At 36.6% G+C, this 21,839-nt stretch overlaps 1 protein-coding gene across 1 annotated transcript; it reads right to left on the reverse strand.

The window, feature by feature from the left end:
• Window positions 1–20: 20 nt before the first annotated feature.
• On the reverse strand, window positions 21–12,114 carry LOC148301617 (uncharacterized). Its single transcript, XM_088272958.1, has 6 exons — window positions 12,063–12,114; window positions 9,892–10,055; window positions 7,963–8,131; window positions 5,177–5,380; window positions 2,983–3,097; window positions 21–437 (listed from the first exon to the last, which is right to left on the reverse strand). The coding sequence occupies exons 1-6, from the start codon at window positions 12,070–12,072 to the stop codon at window positions 224–226; spliced, it is 876 nt and encodes a 291-aa protein (XP_088129084.1). The 5' UTR covers window positions 12,073–12,114; the 3' UTR covers window positions 21–223.
• Between the last annotated feature and the right edge of the window lie 9,725 nt (window positions 12,115–21,839).

Below are 21,839 nucleotides of genomic sequence, written 5' to 3' on the forward strand. Positions count from 1 at the left end.
ATAATTTATTAAGTGTCATTTTCCTATTATACTACTTCAAAGTCCGCCTCCGTACTAGTACCTGAAGCGGAGGACTGATCACCCCCCTTCCTTTGTGTGTTAATGATCAAGATAACACTGCGTTTATATGATGCAGTGCCCTATGCACCATCGGGTGCGGATGAGGGTTTGAAGAAGAAGAATTGAATAAATATAGACAGATAAAAATTGCGGTGATGCGGTTTTATTGGATGTAGATTGTGGCCGGTTCATCAGACGGCTTGGCGGGCTCCGGAGTTCCCAGCTCTTGGTCGAGCAAGTTGGACTTCTCGTTGATTTTGAGGTAGAAGTGCAGGTTCCTGTCTCGGTCCAGCATGTAGAGGATCTGCTCCAGAGGCAGCAGCACGTTCTGGCTCGAGTCCAGGATGTCCATCTCGTTGCCGTTCTTGCAAGATTGCCTAGAAATAAGTGTGAAAATTAATATAAGAGTTTCTGCTTAATAAAAAGCTTCTTTACATCTCACCAATAGATGTCTCTAGTGAAGTTCTAGTGATTCAAGAACAATGTTTCTAAATTGGTTCATATATATAGAACTTCCAAGAATTTGAGTACATAGTGTGGTTGTCAATAATGGGTAGAATTGGTGAATGTTACACGTATGTAAAGTGATCACTTAAACCAGCCTATGACGGTCGTCAGCCCCGTAAATGCCCAGACTTTCATATTCTTCTTCATCTTTGATGAGATGTCAAAAAATAATGTGAAAATAGTGATTCTGAGTCGGATGTGAGTGGACTGAATGCCAATGAAAACAATTTGAAAACCTTTGGTATAAGAAAAAGGTGTTTTCTTTAACTTTTCCCTTTCATTCAAACTCTTTTCCGCACCGCACTGGTGCATAGGGCACTGCATTATAAACACAGTGCTATCTTGATCGTTGACACACGAAGGAAAGGCAATCAGCCCTCCGCTTCAAGTACCAGTCCAGGGTAATATTGAATAAATATTTATTCAATATTACCCTAATATTAGAGTGAAAAAATCACTTATATTTATTTGACCCCCCCTGGGAATCGAACCCGGGACCTTCGGAACGGTAGCCGAGCGTGCTGACCATTCACTACGGAGGCGGACAAACTTTTACCTTACGGTGTTAAAATAAAAACGCGCATTCCGGTGTTGGGTAGTCATTACACAATGAAAAATAAGCCTTTTTGAATGGGAAAAATACGCACATTCGTAGCATACAATCCCCTTAATTAATTATATCGTAGTCATACAGGAGAAAGTGACCAAGTGCATTTATTTACAGAAACGTGATCATTGACTATTTGATATCTTACTAGCTTAATATTGCCCTGAAAAACATCCCAAAGGATTTTAAACTTAGAAGTATAATATATTGACTTGTTAAAAATGACTAACTGCATTAATGTTTATTTTGTTGCCAAGCAAAAGTGAATTGAACGGCCTTCCTGAACATTTTACGTTTTGTCAGTTGATCACTTTCTCCTGTACGACTACGATATATGAAATTAAAAATTATAATGATTTAGATTTATTTTCTGAAAACATTAAAAAAACATCTGGTAGCGTTCACGGAACAAGCATAGATCCACTCTAGTAGTAGTGTCTAGCAAGCCCAAGAGTTACTGCCGCTAGCGGAGAAGACTGAGAACATTGAGCTTTGAGCTCTTTGCGCCTGCGCAGTGCAAGTATGCAAGAGCGAGATGCGAATACAGTGTCGCGGTTCCCGCACACTCTTCACGCGCTGTTTATATATATAATACCTCTGATGTACCCCATAAATTGTGATTATTATTAATATTATATTTAAATGAATGCGTATGAATGCAGTTCGAATGCAGTCGAAATGCGATCTCTCAGAAGAATGTGTGACAAAACGATGTATGATAGATGTGCGAATAGTGAAATAAGGAAGGAATGCAAAGCTGAGATAAGCATTATCCATAAAATTAAGAAAGGTGTGTTGAGATGGTTTGGACATGTAGAACGAATGAGTGAGGAAATAATGGTAAAACAAATTTATGAGGCGAATGTTAGCGGGAAAAGAAGCAGAGGAAGACCGAGAAAAACATGGCACGATCAGGTATGCCAAATACTTGAAAGCGGTCAGGTTAGGAGTCGTAACAATCGGCGGGTATGTATGAGGAGATGCATGAGGCGAAGAATGTTTGCAAGGACAGAGTGGTGTGTGGCGCTCTATTCTCTCTGCCTACCCCTGCGGGGAAGCGGCGTGATGGTTAGTTAGTTATTTATGCGTAAATATGTTATGGAAGAATACCTAAAATCTTAGCCTTGTATTTACTATATATATAGAGATATTATGGTTGTTAGAAGCAATGTGTACTAGGTACACAACACCGGGAAGGCAGGGTTAACCGGATCCACGCGGCTCGCATAAGCGTATGTGTTTTAACAAGACATGCCCTATACGCGGCTGACATAAGCGTTTGTGTTTTCACTTTGCTCCAAGTTTCCAACCTCAGTTCAACTTGGAGGGATTTTTTCATGGTGTGGAACTTTGGATAAAATAATACGTCAATCCTCGGCCTTATGACATCTGTTGAAATATCTGACTAATAATTTGTAACATCACAAGGATAAATAAAACAACAGATCCCTGATTTTTCTTGCGGTCGGTAATTAGTCCGCGCCATAATCGTGCCCTATATCTGTCTCACTCTCGACGCTACGCATCGCCAGTGGGTAAGAGTGACACACGATGCGTGCTTTGATTTATTTATGTTACGATCTTATTTGTTTATAGTACGATATATTTCAAGAATAATGTGACACGAGTGTATTATAGAGTACCAAAAAGGCACAATGAATCCCATTGAACGTTTTTGTTTAGGAAAATAAATCGTTTCATAACTAAATACATGATAAAAGTAATCATTAAAAAAACGGCAAAATACAAAATACAAAATACGAGCGTGTCTTAGGAACAAAGTTAACGCGTTTAAAAGGTTAAAATACCTGAAGCTGATTTTTCTGGTTAGGTCGTCCGGATTGTATAGGGACAAGTCGAAGTAGAACGGACTCGGTTCTTCACTGGAATCTCCTGTCATCACCACCGACCACATCATCTTGCCTGAACCAAAATTAAATCATTTTAAGTAAACCATATTATTTACAACATTTTGAGTGTGTCCAAATACTTGTTCACAAAATCTGGATTATCTCCAATTACAGGAGTTATTTTCATATTAATATAAGAGTTTCTGCTAAATAAAAAGCTTCTTTACATCTCACCAATAGATTGTCTCTAGTGAAGTTCTATTGATTCAAGAACAAGGTTTCTAAATTGGTTCATATATATAGAACTTCCAAGAATTTGAGTAGTGTGGTTGTCAATAATGGGTAGAATTGGTGAATGTTACACGTGTGTAAAGTGATCACTTAAACCAGCCGATGACGGTCGTCAGCCCCGTAAATGCCCAGGCTTCCATATTCTTCGTCATCTTTGATGAGATGTCAAAAAATAATAAACTATATTATTATTATATATTATTTCGAGAAATAAAAAGACTTTGTGTTTTGATCCACTCACATTTTTACCAACCAAATAGTTTCTAGTCATAAATTAAACCCTGAAGAGGGCAACAGGTTGTTGCCGAAACTAGTCGATTATAAAAATGTGAGTGGATCAAAACACAAAGTCTTTTTATTTCTCGAAATAATATATCAATATGATCCACAAAGTTAATGCTTTCAATATTCAAAACATATTTTTATTATTAAGATGAAGAAGAATATGGAAGTCTGGGCATTTACGGGGCTGACGACGGTCATAGGCTTTTAAAGTCTTAACTACAATGATTAAAGAAAATACTTGTTTTTTACCACTTGAGTTTTATTATAGACTACATCTTTCAGAAGTTAAACTTCCATCATTCAGGTCTGTATAATAAAATAAATATAATAAAATTTAATAAAATATAATAAAATAATATAATATGTATATAGATTTATATTATCCACTGACACTTGGTGATGGAATTGCATTTTTAATTTATTATTAGATTAAAACCAATATTTTTAGCTTTTCCACTTTTTTATTTGACCAACGACCGGGTTTCGTCGTTACCGACATCATCAGACTGGTGAGAGGCTATACAAATTGTTATGTTATATATAAAAGAAGGCAGGAGTTGATAACCATGATTTGATATAATTTTATGAGAAATTAATTTAATTTGAGTGAATTTAAGTATTGTATGATATTTAAAATATTTTTTATAAAGGTTTTTTTTGTATTGAAAAATCGTGCTTTCAATACAAAAAAACCTTTATAAAAAATATTTTTAATATCATACAATACTTAAATTCACTCAAATTAAATTAATTTCTCATAAAATTATATCAAATCATGGTTATCAACTCCTGCCTTCTTTTATATATAACATAACAATTTGTATAGCCTCTCACCAGTCTGATGATGTCGGTAACGACGAAACCCGGTCGCTGGTCAAATAAAAAAGTGGAAAAGCTAAAAATATTGGTTTTAATCTAATAATAAATTAATATGTATATGTCTGTATAATAAAATAGTCTATAATAAACTCAAGTGGTAAAAAACAAGTGTTTTCTTTAATCATTGTAACATGTCTTACCACAAAGTTAATGCCCAAACAATAAATAAAGTCTTAACTATATGTACACAATGTCAACCTTACATCGCCCTACACAAAATATTACCGTCCAGCTGTCTGAATTTAAAAAATAAAAGCGACTATGACAGTTTAGCGTGATCTAATTTACACATAGCGTGTTCACGCACTGATGTGCGTGAATACGCACACGGATCACCAAACAAAGATGGACAAAAGCACAAGCCAATCAAGTTTTATCACGCTAACTGAAGTGCGGGACGGTAAAATTCTGTGCAGTGCACAAACGTCCTAAGGACAGGAAAGGTATTTGTTCGCGTTGGGTGGATTGATGCCTAAGGACGGGAAGGGTATTCTTACCTTCTGCGTCGGACTCATTTTAAAGGCAGAAAAGAAGGAATTATCCGATGTTTTCATATGAATAATATGTACCAATGTCTTTGTTGAGGTCCGAACTATATGTACACAATTATCGAATCGTCCTTAGTCGTCCTTGGTGTGTTAATATGTTACTGCTAGAGAGGCACTAGTAGAGAGACATAGGTCTAGAACCTCCTTACCCGACTTGGCGTCGTATATCTGGTAGACGTTGAAGACCCTCTCGAAGCAGCGGAGCAGGTGGTAGCGCATGACGGGGCTGCGCGCCTTGGGCGTCCAGGGCCCGCAGAAGGTCACGAAGGGCAGCTCCGTGACGTGCTCGGGATGCGCCTCCGCGCAGTGCTCCAGCCACTCGGCCGCCTGGCCCACCCAATCGCAGCCCTCCGCTGGGAACATGGACATTAGTGGAATGAACTTTGTGACAAATCTTGATATCAATCAACCAAGATATTCGTTTTTCCCTGGTCTTTTCCCTTACCGAGAATAAGGAATAAGCATTATCGATAAAATTAAGAAAGGCGTGTTGAGATGGTTTGGACATCAGATACTTCGATTTTTCACCAGTTGATCAGGCACTTATCTGCCTCCGCTTATCTGAAGAAGAAAAATACTAAAAAGGCATTTTTGTGCTAAATCATTTTCACTACCTCCTTTTCTCCAATTCAGTGAAGCGCCCTTGAGGTAGTACTTAACGAAAACGGCGCTATATAAGTTATATGAAAATATCATTATTATTATTATTACACTTAGAATACCTATCAGCGGAAGCTAAACTGGCAGTGCACAACGGAGTCCTGGTTCCAACTCTATTGTATGGAAGTGAAACATGGAGTTGGCAAAAGAAGGATGAAAGTAAACTGAATGCAGTCGAAATGCCATCTCTCAGAAGAATGTGCGACAAAACGATGTATGATAGATGTGCGAATAGTGAAATAAGGAAGGAATGCAAAGCTGAGAAAAGCATTATCGATAAAATTAAGAAAGGCGTGTTGAGATGGTTTGGACATGTGGAACGAACGAGTGAGGAAAGAACGGTAAAACAAATTTATGAGGCGAATGTTAGCGGGAAAAGAAGCAGAGGAAGACCGAGAAAAACATGGCACGATCAGGTATGCCAAATACTTGAAAGTGGTCAGGTTAGGAGTCGTAACAATCGGCGGGTATGTATGAGGAGATGCATGAATGTGGAAGAGGCGAAGAATGTTTGCAAATACAGAGTGGTGTGGCGTTCTATTCTCTCTGCCTACCCCTGCGGATGGTTAGTTAGCGTGATGGTTAGTTAGTTAGTTAGTTTTAGAAATAAATGTGACTCAAATGGAAAAAGATCAAGGTAACAGATGTGGACAGTAAAGGTTCCGAGGATAGAGATAGTCTCCTGAAGGTGTGCAGAGAAGGCGCTCTCTCGGTGTGGAGATGCGGGCTGGTCCAGTGCAGGAATGACTGAAGGATGATGTGTTATGTGGAGGAATGGAAGGTGTTCTCTTTGGAGAATTAAATAGACTATTATCAGAAAGATACAAGACATACAAGGCATTGGGGTTATGAAGAATATTATAAAACAGAGAGAGAGAGTGGTCAAGAATGGAGGTCAGACTACTCTCCGAGTGTTGGGACAGCAGTATGTAACCTTTCCGTAAGCGAGAAGCTCTTCCCGGATAATGTGCATTGCCCGGACTATCCCAGTGACAGCTTCCTGAGGTAGCCCCCTACAGATGACCATAGTGGGAAAAGTACAAGAGATTCAGCTGCATTAGGGTTGTAGAGAATATTTTAAAGCAGAGAGAGAGTTTTCCATGATTGAGGGTTGTGTAAATGGAAAGTGGATAGACCATGATCAGAAAAATACAAGACATTCTGGTGCATTAGGGTTGTAGAGAATATTTTAAAGCAGAGAGAGAGTTTTCCATGATTGAGGGTTGTGTAAATGGAAAGTGGATAGACCATGATCAGAAAAATACAAGACATTCTGGTGCATTAGAGTTGTAGAGAACATTTTAAAGCAGAGAGAGAGTGGTCCAGGATGGAGGTCAGACTGCTCCTCGGATGTTGGGACAACAGTGTATGACCTTTCCGTCAGCATCCCAGATAATACCTGAGACAGCATCGATATAGATAGTTTCCCATTCCTATACGCAGGACCTACCTGCCGATGGTTATGCCTGTAGGAAGAGCTACCGCTATGTTGAACAATATCTCATTGGATATCGATCTGTTCCATGTGTCTGAAGGAGTTTTCCGAAGCGGAATTCTTCTACACCTTTAGCAATAGTTCTTGCATATATTTTATTTTAATGTATTTTTAATGTATATAATTTAATTTTTTTATAGTTTGTAATGTATATATTATAAAAAATAAAATAAAACCCTTATCCGCACCCCAATGGTGCATAGGGCACTGCGTCATATAAACGCAGTGTTATCTTGATCTTTTACACATGAAGGGAAGGTGATCAGCCCTCCGCTTCAGGTACCAGTCCAGGGTAATATTGAATAAATATTACAGTGCAAAAATCACTTATATTTATTTGACCCCCCTTGGGAATCGAACCCAGGACCTCCAGAACGGTAGCCGAGCGTGCTGACCATTACACTATGGAGGCGGACATATGACACGGCTGTCATGTATATATTAATTGAAATAAATAAATTGAAAATGAAAATAATGTGTATTTTTCGGACTATCCCAGTGACGGCTTCCTGAGGTAGCCCCCAACAGATGACCATGATAGGAAAGGTGTAAGGCATTCTGGTGCAAATTATAAAGCAGAGAGAGAGTGGTCCGTGATTGAGGGTGGTGCGTGAAGGATGACTGGTAGTTACAGTAGACTTTGGCCATGAAGCAGCCGGTGGGGCGCATGGGAAAGGTACAAGGCATTCATGTACATTGGGGCTATGAAGAACATTTTAAAGCAGAGGGAGAGAGTGGTCCGCGATTGAGGGTGGTGCGTGAAGGATGACTGGTAGTTACAGTAGACTTTGGCCATGAAGCAGCCGGTGGGGCGCATGTTGCAGTCGCTGGTGTGCGTGTCGAGGTCTCGCAGCGCGCTGGTGATGCTGCAGCCCGCGTGGGGGCACGGGAACTGCAGCTTCTCCACCAGGGCCTCCAAGGCCACGCTCCGAGTGTCCGTGAACTCCTCCTAAAGTGAAATTCCCAATATTACTTTTGATACAATATTTTTGAAGAGATAAGGCGTAGGACGCAGAAAATTCGTAATATTATTGTCTATACCATATGTCCGCCTCCGTAGTGTAATGGTCAGCACGCTCGGCTACCGTTCTGGAGGTCCCGGGTTCGATTCCCAAGGGGGGTAAAACAAATATAAGTGATTATTTCACTGTAATATTTGTTCAATATTATTACCCTGGACTGGTACCTGAAGCGGAGGGCTGATCACATTTCCTTCATGTGTAAACGATCAAGATAACACTGCGTTTGTATGACGCAGTGCCCTATGCATCATTGGGGTGCGGATATGGGTTTTACTATTATTATTATACCATTGTTCCACCACGAGTGTGCCTAATCACCACGGTACACCAGTGTGCCGCGGCACACTGATTGAGTTGGTGTGCTGCGGAAAAAAGTCTAGTTTTGTAAAAATAACACTATTGCTCCAAATTTTGATTGCCAGTGATCAGTTACGTAGGCTCACATTTAGCATAAAACATAATATGTTAAATATGTTGCCATAATATGGTAAATATGCACCTCTGAAATTTCTTAATTTGGTAAGTGTACCTTGAATGGAAAAAGTTTGCGGTACAATGGTCGTCACAATATTTTTTGCAGAGATAAGGCGTAGGACGCAGCAAGTCTTAGTCACAATTGTCGTCGAGAAAAGGCGATTCAGTTGGCTTGGCCGTGTACTCCGCATGCCTCCCGAGAGCCGCCATGGAGCTTGCCTCCTTTACAAGGCATCAGGTTCGCGACGACCACTGCTGACAATTTGACAGCAGTTCTCGTGTGAACTTCGGGACGCTGACCTGATTTGGAAGGACGCAAGAGAGCTGGCGGCCGACAGACAGTTTGTCGACTCCATATGCTCCATATAGGGAGCTGATATGGCAAAAGAAGAAAAAGAATATACATATAAATGAAAGAATGGTAAAAACAAATCACAGTAAACACACTTTATGGAAACGCACATAGACTACAAGGCAGTACACAATGGAGTCAACTCTAATGTATGGAAGTGAAGCATGGAGTTGGCAAAAGGAGGACTGAATGCAGTCGGAATGCGATCTCTCAATGCAGCAAGATCATGTATGGTAGATGTTCCAATGGTAATATAAGGAAAGGGTGCAAGGCTGAGATGAGCACTATCCAGCAAACTAAGGAAGGCGGCTTGGGATGGTTTGGGAAGGATGAGAGTAGACTGGATGCAGTCGGGATGCCATCTCTCAGTGCGGCAAGACCATGTATGGTAGATGTTCCAATGGTGATATAAGGAAAGGGTGCAAGGCTGAGATGAGCACTATCCAGCAAACTAAGGAAGGCGGCTTGGGATGGTTTGGGAAGGATGAGAGTAGACTGGATGCAGTCGGGATGCCATCTCTCAGTGCGGCAAGACCATGTATGGTAGATGTTCCAATGGTGATATAAGGAAAGGGTGCAAGGCTGAGATGAGCACTATCCAGCAAACTAAGGAAGGCGGCTTGGGATGGTTTGGGAAGGATGAGAGTAGACTGGATGCAGTCGGGATGCCATCTCTCAGTGCGGCAAGACCATGTATGGTAGATGTTCCAATGGTGATATAAGGAAAGAGTGCAAGGCTGAGATGAGCACTATCCAGCAAACTAAGGAAGGATCGAATGAGTGAAGATAGAATAATAAAACAAATTTATGAGGTGAATTTGGTTGGTGAATTATCACATGACTGCTGTCCGCGTTACCAACCTGGCATGTGGGGCACCGCTGGGAGGAGCGCCGGCAGCGCTTGCAGGCCCCGTGGCCCTTGGCGCACAGCCTGATGGGCGGGTGCAGGTAGCCCCCGCAGGCGCACTTCACCTCGCAGGTCAGGCTCGTGTAGTGCTCCGACACCAGCAGCCGCTCCAGACTCACTGCCCGCACGGGAATTACATCGTAATAACATATGCATACCTGATTGCGCCAGGTTTACATCATAATAATATGACATATTCATACACATGATGTGTTTGATAATGTCCTAAGAAGACGATACGCGTCACGTATTAACATATCGTAGTCGTACAGGAGAAAGTGACCAACTAACAAAACGTAAAATGTTCAGGAGGGCCATTTAAGTCACCTTTGCTTGGCAACAAAATAAACATCAATGCAGTTAGTCATTTTTACCAAGTCAATATATTATACTTCCAAGTTTAAAATGCTTTGGGACGGTTTTCAGGGCAATATTAAACTAGTAAGATATCAAAAAGTCAATGATCACATTTTTGTAAAAAAAATGCACTTGGTCACTTTCTCCTGTATGACTACAATATACATAAATGTAGAATTCAATCCAACAAACCTTGTTTTATTTTGGATATATTACTCAACAAAATTCATACCATTCAAATCACATCATAGCATTCAAAACAAACTAAATTTTTGGGTAGTATACATCAAAATTTGTCCGCCTCCGTAGTGTAATGGTCAGCATGCTCGGCTACCGTTCTGGAGGTTCCGGGTTTGATTCCCAGGGGGGTTTAATAAATATAAGTGATTTTTTCACTCTAATATTTATTCAATATTACCCTGGACTGGTACCTGAAGCGGAGGGCTGATCACCTTTCCTTCATGTGTAAACGATCGAGATAACACTGCAATTCTATGAAGTAGTGCCATTGCATTGCTATGCACCATTGGGGTGCGGTAAGGGTTTTATTATTATTATTATATATCAAAATTTAAACAAGGTTATTGGATTGAATTCTACTTTTATTTACATATATCGCTCACTCCTTTCAACAACGTCATATATCAAAAAAACTTGATTTTTCAGGCGATCGTTTTTACACTTTAAAAATATAATAAAATGTATTGATAATAAATATCAAGCCACTTATTGAACTTTTTACTGTGCAACAGATCTTTTTAGGTAAAACCTGAAGGTTTTTTTCTCCATTTGAAAAATATTTAGTATATTTAAAAAAATAATTAAACAATACCTTTTCTTCAAAATGCGAAAACAACACTTTCTGCCCTGTAGCGGGTAAATATTAAGTTAAAAATATGCCGCTTTTGCTGGGATAAAGTACATTTTCTGGGCATTCTGAAAACATGCACAACTGAAAATTGACGATTTTTGATTTATGACGTTCTTGAAAGGAGTGAGCGATATATGTTAATATGTGACGCTTTCCCTCTTATTAAAACATTATATAACACATAGTGTTGATAAGTATGTAAATAATATTATCATATGGATGTAAATAAAATTAGAATTCATTTACAACATTTTGAGTGTGTCCAAATACTTGTTCACAAAATCTGGATTATCTCCAATTACAGGAGTTATTTTCATATTATTTTTTGACATCTCATCAAAGATATGAGAGTTTAAGATATAATATAAGAGTTTCTGCTTAGTAAAAAGCTTCTTTACATCTCACCAATAGATGTCTCTAGTGAAGTTCTAGTGATTCAAGAACAAGGTTTCTAAATTGGTTCATATATATATAGAACTTCCAAGAATTTGAGTAGTGTGGTTGTCAATAATGGGTAGAATTGGTGAATGTTACACGTGTGTAAAGTGATCACTTAAACCAGCCTATGACGGTCGTCAGCCCCGTAAATGCCCAGACTTCCATATTCTTCTTCATCTTTGATGAGATGTCAATAAATTATAGAATTCATTTGATAAATAAAAAGAAACTATCTTATAATTTTTTACAGGAGGGCTGATCGCCTTTGCTTCATGTGTTAATGATCAATATAACACTGCGTTTATATTTGCCCTTTGTACACTTTGGACTCGAACCCAGAAACTCTTGCTCATAGTCCAGGACGCTAACCAAGGGACCACAAACCGATAATCATTTGTGAACAAAATAAGTTATTTTGATAATTTACGAATTAGAATTATATGAAAGAAAATGACTCACATGCGTTCATAGCTGGACCGTTTCAAAGCCGTTTGGAAAAATGGACACCTCTAAAAATAAACAGAAATAATAATAAAAATATATATAATATATATATATATATATATATATATATATATATATATATATATATATATATATATATATATATATATATATATATATATAATAAAATAATAGGTAATAAAATAACTAGGTATCTACCTATACATTTTATTAAGTACCTACTTACAAATAGTACCTACTTAAAACACCACCAGATGTCGCATGCGTCGCACAGAATTAAACAAAAGACTTCCGATAATATTGTTAACTGTCAGAATCAGATAGATAGATAGATAGATATAAAAATTATTATAAAGATTAATTAAGAATAAACTTTTATTGTCATTTCTTTGATTACAAAGCAACACATTGTTTATTTTATTATTATACACCCACTTTACATATTATTTACACTTAATTTTCAAAAGGAAAATATTACCACGTTATATATATATATATATATATATATATATATATATATATATATATATATTTTGTCCGCCTCCGTAGTGTAATGGTCATCACGCTCGGCTACCATTCTGGAGGTCCCGGGTTCGATTCCCAAGAAGGGTAAAATAAATATAAGTGATTTTTTCACTGTCATATTTATTCAATATTACCATGGACTGGTACCTGAAGCGGAGGGCTGATAACCTTTCCTTCATGTGTAAACGATTAAGATAACACTGCGTTAATATGACACAGTGCCCTATGCACCGTTGGGGTGCGGATAAGGGTTTTATTATTATTATATATATATATATATATATATATATATATATATATATATATATATATATATATATATATATATATATATATATATATATATATATATTTATATATATATATATATATATATATATATATATATATATATATATATATATATATATATATATATATATATATATATATATATATATATATATATATGCATCTAATGATTTTTGTCCGGCTCCGTAGTGTAATGGTCAGCACGCTCGGCTTCCGTTGTGGTGGTCCCGGGCTGGATTCCCAGGGGGGTCAAATAAATATAAGTGATTGATTTACGCTAATATTATATTATTTATTGATTCGGCATTAACTTTGTGGAATGACTTGATTATTTTAATTAAATTAAACTCATGAATAATCCACTGAATACTATACTCAGCACGCAACAAAGAATCAAAAAATAAATATTGGTACAAAATCCTCCATACTGGATTAATAGCTAAGCTGGTTTCTAAACTATTACCCTCTCATATCCAACCTGTCCGCCTCCGTAGTGTAATGGTCAGCACGCTCGGCTACCATTCAGGAGGTCCCGGGTTCGATTCCCAAGGGGGGTAAAATAAATATAAGTGATTTTTTCACTGTCATATTTATTCAATATTACCCTGGACTGGTAATAATAATAATAATAAAATTGGATAACTTATATAGCGCCATTTTAGTAAAAAAATACCTCAAGGGCGCTTCACGGTGAATGAATTGGGGAAAATATTATGGTGGAAATGATTTAGCAAACAAATGTGTTTTTAGTCTTTTTCTAAAGATCATCTCACTCTCACTATTTCTAACCATTGGTGGAAGAGCATTCCACGCCGTCGGTCCTGCAACAGCAAAGGCACGCTCGCCAAATTTAGTGCGTTGGTTGCGAGCTGGTAAGATCACTTTGCCCATTGCAGATGTTGTAGCCTGCAGATGTTGGTACCTGAAGCGGAGGGCTGATCACCTCTCCTTCATGTGTAAACGATCAAGATAACACTGCGTTTATATGACGCAGTGCCCTATGCACCATTGGGGTGCGGATAAAGGTTTTATTTTATTATTATTATCCAACCTGCGTATTATACGAGTAACAACTTGGGTCAAATTCTTGGACACTCAAAATCAAAAGTCAACATATTAGATAGAAGCGGTATTTGTGAAATTTCTTGCGGCGACCGCGATAAAAAATATACCGGCCAAACTGCGAGAAGTCTAAGAATTAGAATTGGAGAACATCGCCGTGGTCTAACAAGTGATTATTTTTCGGAATTCGCAAGTCATATCGTGGAAACTAACCACTCAATCGACCCTCATACACTTAAATTATTACACTCTGTTACAAATAAAGGTCAAGTCATGAATAATTTAGAAAATTTAGAAATACATAAAAAATTTAATTCGGATAAAACAATAATTAATAATATACTGTTTCAAAATTCATTAATTCAAACCCTTATCCGCACCCCAATGGTGCATAGGGTACTGCATCATATAAACGCTCACTTCCCGCCCAACCTTCTCTGCCGAGAGCCATCGCGGCATTGTTCCCGCACAATATCATAGACTGCCGCATCGAATGCGGCACTACTGCACGTCTACAGTGAATTTCTCAAACCCTCGTCCGCACCCGATGGTGCATAGGGCACTGCATCATATAAACGCAGTGTTATCTTGATCATTAACACGTGAAGGAAAGGTGATCAGCCCTCCGCTTCAGGTAGCGGTCCAGGGTAATATTGAATAAATATAATCACTTATATTTATTCGACCCTCCCTGGGAATCGAACCCGGGACCTCCAGTACGGTAGCCGAGCGTGCTGACCATTACACTACGGAGGCGGACCTACGGTTTCAAAATACGTGGCCATTATTATCAATGTTTCCTTTTACAAAAAATGTTGTTCCTTAACCCCCCTACCTATATTTATTAACCTCTATATACACCTAAATATATTTTTATTCATTAGTTTAAATTTGTACCAGAAGATGAAAACAATTGTCGTTTTCGAAACTAGTCGTAAATAAAAATAAAACTCAATTCAGTGGCTTATTCAAGTGTTTAATTTAATTAAAATACACTAATATCTATTCAATATTACCCTGGACAGCCTTTAACGACTGGTTGTGATGGTAGCCTGGAGGGGAAGAGAGGGAGAGGAAGATCCCCACACGATGGACCGATGGTGCTAAGGTGGTTGGAGCGCTACGTGCAGCGCAGGCAAGGGATAACTGGAGAAGAGGCATTGCTTCCACAAGGGTCACAACCCTCAGTAATGAGGAATAAGACGGAGAAGAAGAATTTGAAAAAAAAATTAAAATATGTGGCAAGATTGAAGTAAAAATACATACCTTTCCTATGGGGGACGAATAAGACTGAGCCAGTATCTTATCTGTTGACGCACTGTGAGATTATATAATTGAACAAAATATTTTAAGGATAAACTTTTATATATCGCTCACTCCTTTCAAGAACGTCATAAATCAAAAACCTTGATTTTTCAGAACATTTTTAAAGTTTAAAAATATAATACAATGTATTAAAAATAAATATCAAGCCGCTTATTGAACTTTTTACTTTGCAATAGATCTTTTTAAGTAAAATCTGAATGTTTTTTCTCCACTTTAAAAATATTTAATATACTTAAAAAAATAATTAAACAATACCTTTTCATCAAAATGCAAAAACAACACTTTCTGCCCTGTAGCGGGTAAATATTAAGTTAAAAATATGCCGCTTTTGCTGGGATATAGTACATTTTCTGGGCATTCCGAAAACATGCACAACTGAAAATTGACAATTTTTAATTTATGACATTCTTGAAAGGAGTGAGCGATATATATATATATATATATATATATATATATATATATATATATATAAATATATATATGTATATATATATATATATATATATATATATAATATATATATATATATATATATATATATATATATATATATATATATATATACATATAAATTCCTGGTATGTGTATTTTTATTCCGCAGTACTAATTTGAAGATATCAACAGTAAGATAAAAGATTATAATTTAGTGATTTCATTTTATCTTATATTATTTTTGATAAAACTAATTAAGTATGAAAGAGATGGTATTGTTTTTTTTTCTCGCTCATTGGTTCCACATGCCCAAACCATCCCAAGCCGCCTTCCTTAGTTTGCTGGATAGTGCTCATCTCAGCCTTGCACCCTTTCCTTATATCACCACTGGAATATCTACCATACATGGTCTTGCCGCACTGAGAGATGGCATCCCGACTGCATCCAGTCTACTCTCATCCTTCCCAAACCATCCCAAGCCGCCTTCCTTAGTTTGCTGGATAGTGCTCATCTCAGCCTTGCACCCTTTCCTTATATCACCATTGGAACATCTTCAAGTCCCGCGTTCGAATCCCAGGGGGGAAGGATGAAAATACATCTTTTTCAAACCCTTATCCGCACCCCAATAGTGCATACGGCACTGCATCATATAAACGCAGTGTTATCTTGATTGTTCACACATGGAAAGGTGATCAGCTCTCCGCTTCAGGTACCAGTCCAGGGTAATATTGAATAAATATTAGAGTAAAAATTCACTTATATTTATTTGATCCCCCCTCCAAGGGAATCGAACCCGGGACCTCCAGTATAGTAGTCAAGCGTGCTGACTATTACACTTCAGAGGCGGACATTTTACGATACTTATTTATAAAACTATATGAAAATTGTAATTCGTATAATATTTCATCTGTGGGATAAAAGAATTATCAGCGAGTGATTTTGCCTAGAATTTCCACTCATGAATTACATGAAACTATAGTAACTTTAAACATAAAGAGTAAATCCACTCACGAGTAGGCATAGGCTGTGAAACTTATAAAGTTGAAGCCTGAGTAGGGACATGATTTCAGAGTCACTTGGTAATTTAAAAAAAACAGGAATTATCTAAGACAGGAATCGTAAAAGGATGGTACAAAATGGAAGTAATGAAAAGAAATAAAATACACATTTATAATTTATTTAAGAATAATAATTACACAACTCAAAGTCTCTTCTCTCAATACATTAAAAATATATTAAAATAAATATTTAAAATAACATATATGTACAGGATGTCGCAAAATGAATCACGCCATCGCAAAATGTCATAATTTTTGCAAATGGCTTCGTAAGTCAATCACATCTGTCGCTCACTATTTTCAACAACGTCACAAATCAAAAATCGACAATTTTCAGTTGTGCACGTTTTCGGAATGCCCAGAAAATGTACTATATCCCAGCAAAAGCGGCATATTTTTAACTTAATATTCACCCGCTACAGGGCAGAAAGTGTTGTTTTTGCATTTTGAAAAAAAGGTATTGTTTAATTATTTTTTTGAATATACTAAATATTTTTCAAATGGAGAAAAAACATTCAGGTTTTACCTAAAAAGATCTGTTGCACAGTAAAAAGTTCAATAAGTGGCTTGATATTTATTTTTAATACATTGTGTTATATTTTTAAACTTTAAAAACGTTCTCCTGAAAAATCACGTATTTTGATTTATGACGTTCTTGAAAGGAGTGAGCGATATAAGAAACGAGTATAAGCCTTAACAAGGAATTACTGAAAAGATTAGGAAGAGTTTTTTACGGTGGTATGGATATGTGGAGCGAATGGATAACGAGAGAATGACCAAGAAAATATGAGCGGGAAAACAGAACGAGGACGACCAAAAAAGACCCCGGATCAATCAGAACCTAAAATCTGGTGGTGTCAAAAGTCTGCGTTATCGGAGGGCACGTTTGACTAGATGTATGGATGCGAAGGAGTGTATGTCAACACAAAAGAGTGTGGCGTTCCATCCTTTCTGCCTACCCCTGCGGTAAACGGCATGATGGTAGAGTAGTAGAAGAAGATTGTAATTATGCAAGTGCAGACATTGTTTTGTCAAATTGATAACAAAAATGAATTTTTTTTTTTTAAATGGTACCGGAACGCCGTTCCACCGGGTTACATGGCAAAAAAGCCCTGATAGATGGAAGCGTCTGTAGCTTCCGAAACTAGTTGTCGCAATATTATACTCAAGTGGTAAAAAACAAGTGTTTTATTTATAATTACATCATGTTTACCAAAAATACCAAAACAATAAAAAGCTTTATTAACCTCTAAGCTGCTCGATTTCGAGTGTCAAACTTTCCGTCCCGTGCTGGATTATTTTAAATTACAATATTTTTGACAAAAAAAGCATATTTTTGCCTATTTTTTGTAGTGAAACTTTCGGATATCCATCATAGATGTTCACAGTACACAATGCACTTTACTTATTATGTTTTTATGGTGTATTTACACAAAAATATTAACATTTACGGACTCGCGGCCTAAAGTATGGCGGCTGTATACAAGACGCGGCTGTCGTATCTGCGGAGCACGAGCCGACCGGAAGTATTCACGATAACGTTGACACTAAATTAAAATAATTTTGATATTTTATGACAATAAATCAAAGAGAACTAATTCATCCATGCCTCGAACCAAATTTAAGTGCAAAAAATTATCCATAGGTGTTGATATACGTATGTAAAGTTGAAAAACGACTATGCATGCGATCCGCAGTCAACGGTACTTCTATAAAAAACGACAATAGATGCGATCCGCAGCTTACGGGTTAAAATTATCTTCAAACTGTGGAATGTGATGTATACTGCCATAGTCTGTACAGAATGGGGTTTTTCCCATAAAAATTGTTTATATTCAAATCTAAATTATGTACAATTATTTGATGGACTTGTTCATAGAAATATTCTATATACAGTGATGCCTCGTATAAAGAACTCCAATTTACCTCCCTAATCCCGCATTCATGGTTTCACTGTGCATATGTGTATATATATATATATATATATATATATATATATATATATATATATATATATATATATATATATATATATATATATATATATATATATATATATATATATATATATATATATATATATATATATATATATTACCCTGGACTGGTACCTGAAGCGGAGGGCTGGTCACCTTTCCTTCGTGTGTAAATGATCAAGATAACACTGTGTTCATATGAAGCAGTGCCCTATGCACCATTGGGGTGCGGATAAGGGTTTTATTATTATATATATATATATATATATATATATATATATATATATATATATATATATATATATATATATTTTTTTTTTTTTATCAATTAAACTTACCAAACTTATTCTTGAACATCACATTGCCAACGTTTTGAGTGTGTCCAAATACTTGTTCACAAAACAAGGTTTTCTCCACATAGGAGTTATTTTTACATTTCTTATGACACCTCAACATACTGAATAATATGGACGTCCAGGTAATTACAGGGCTTAGGACCTGTCATAGGCTGGTGTGATCACTTCGCCGTTCTACCCATGATTGAAAACCACGCAAAAATTCTTCGCCTCTTCCACATCAATGCATCTCCTCATACCTACCCTACGATTATTACGACTCCCGACCCGGCCGCTTTCAAGTATTTGACATGCCTGACTGTGACGAGTTTTTCTCGGTCTTCCTCTGCTTCTTTTTCCAACTACATTCGCCTCGTGAATTTGTTTGACCGTTCTTTCCTCAGTCATACGTTCCACATGTCCAAAACCATCCCAACACACCTTCCTTAATTTTATCGATAATGCTTATCTCAGCCTGGCATTCGTTCGACATCACATCACAGGTTCTCAAAAATACAATTTTATAGAATTTTAAATAATTTATTTATTTTAAAAAATATTAAAATGATATATAATATAATAGCTACTATTATTTATACTATTTTATATATATATGTGTGTATATATATATATATATATATATATATATATATATATATATATATATATATATATATATATATATATATATATATACATACAGTGAAACCTCTATCTATCGTGTTTTTAAAACGACCTATTGAAATAAATATAAGTGATTTGTTCACTATATTATTTATTCAATATTACCCTGGACTGGTACCTGAAGCGGAGGGCTGATCACCTTTCCTTCATGTGTAAACCATCAAGATAACAATGCGTTTATATGAAGCAGCGCCCTATGCACCATTGGGTGCAAATAAGGGTTTAAAAAAATTTGAAATAAACAATGAATGCGGGATTATGGAGTCAATACACAAGGAGATACCGTCCTCCCAATCTGCATGGCCATTGCTAAGTTACAATGCTACGAAGAATACAAGTTTTCGATATAAATAAATGTTTTTTGTGTGTGTGCTCCACTTTACGTATGCGCGCGCGGCTTCATACTGTTTTTGGGTGATTCCATTAGTTGTTTTTTGGGGTCGCTACGCAATGCATAGTAAAAATAACATTTAGGATTTTTTTACGGAGTGTGTGGAAGTTTTTGGTGAGGGAATGTAATTAATTATAAGTACTTAAATGATTTAGAATTTAACAAACCCTGATGATGGCAAGGTTCTTGTCGAAAACAGTAGGTTAAAGTGTACTAATAATAAAAAAGTGGTTAAAACAAAGTTGTTTAATTCTGTCCGCCTCCGTGGTGTAATGGTCAGCACGCTCGGCTACCGTTCTGGAGGTCCCGGGTTCGATTTCCGGGGGGGTCAAATAAATATAAGTGAATGAAACTGAAACATTTATTCAATATTACCCTTGACTGGTACCAGAAGCGGAGGGCTGATCGCCTTTCCTTCATGTGTAAATGATCAAGATAACACTGCGTTTATATGAAGCAGTGCCCTACGCACCAATGGGCTGCGGATAAGGGTTTTTATTTACGTTTAATTTTGTAAAGTTTTTAAATAAATGTATTTATTTAAAAAAAAATACATAGCTGAACAGAGCTATGAAAAATATTAAATTTTATTGCGTTATAGACTTATATTATTTCGAGAAGTAAAAAATACTTTGTGTTCTGATCCACTCACATTTTTACTAACCAACTAGTTTCGGCAACAACCTGTTGCCCTCTTCAGGGTTTAATTTATTACTAAAAACCCTGAAGAGGGCAACAGGTTGTTGCCGAAACTAGTTGGTTAGTAAAAATGTGAGTGGATCAGAATACAAAGTATTTTTATTTCTCGAAATAATATATCAATATGATCCACAAAGTTAATGCTTTCAATATTCAAAACATAATGTGATAAGACATTTGTTTTTTACTGTTTTTACTGTTTGTCAACAGTATATTTTCAGCTATGCAAATGATATTTTTTTCGGCATCAGTTATTGAATGTGCGTAGTACAAAGTTTTCAATCTTTCATGGAGTCTGCACGCTTCTGGAAATGAAGGTACAGCCAGCGGCTCCCCTTCATCTATACCTACCTCTCCTGCTGTACCCGCCGACCTTGCGGCACACAAGCTTTCCATAGTTTCCATCCCGTACGTTGGAACATTGTCATCGAATGTAACAAAATTGAAAAGAATATAAAAAAATAGTCAAAATACATAAAATATGCTGCGTAATTCAAACGATGAATGCGGTAAATGGTGATAGAGAAACGATGGATGCGATCTATTTTTGTATGAAATGAATTCGGGGTAAAAGAAACAAACGACGCATCCGGGAAGATGATTATTCGAGGAACGATAGATAGAGGTTTGTTAGGTCAACACTCTGTTTGATAATGTCCTAAGAAGACGAAACGCGTCACATATTAACATATCACTCACTCCTTTCAAGAACGTCATGAATAAAAAAACTTGATTTTTCAGGAGAATGTTTTTTAAGTTTAAAAATATAATACAATGTGTTAAAAATAAATATCAAGCCACTTACTGAACTTTTTACTGTGCAACAGATCTTTTTAAGTAAGACCTGATGGTTTTTTCTCCATTTGAAAAATAATTAGTTTATTTAAAAAAATAATTAAACAGTACCTTTTCATCAAAATGCAAAAACAACACTTTCTGCCCTGTAGCGGGTAAATATTAAGTTAAAAATACGCCTCTTTTACTGGAATATA

The sequence above is a fragment of the Brachycentrus maculatus genome, unplaced genomic scaffold (genome assembly GCF_059751285.1).
Source record: "Brachycentrus maculatus isolate JH-2025_06_01 unplaced genomic scaffold, ASM5975128v1 h1tg000534l, whole genome shotgun sequence".
In the NCBI taxonomy this organism is placed as follows: domain Eukaryota; kingdom Metazoa; phylum Arthropoda; class Insecta; order Trichoptera; family Brachycentridae; genus Brachycentrus; species Brachycentrus maculatus.

What these genes read in the sequence shown, in the direction of transcription:
- LOC148301617 (XM_088272958.1), bottom strand. An exon ending in CTTCATGGCCAAAGTCTACT is followed by an intron (nt 5,381 to 7,962) that starts GTAACTACCAGT and finishes CCATGTTCCCAG; the next exon opens with CGGAGGGCTGCGATTGGGTG. An exon ending in ACCAGAAAAATCAGCTTCAG is followed by an intron (nt 438 to 2,982) that starts GTATTTTAACCT and finishes ACTTATTTCTAG; the next exon opens with GCAATCTTGCAAGAACGGCA.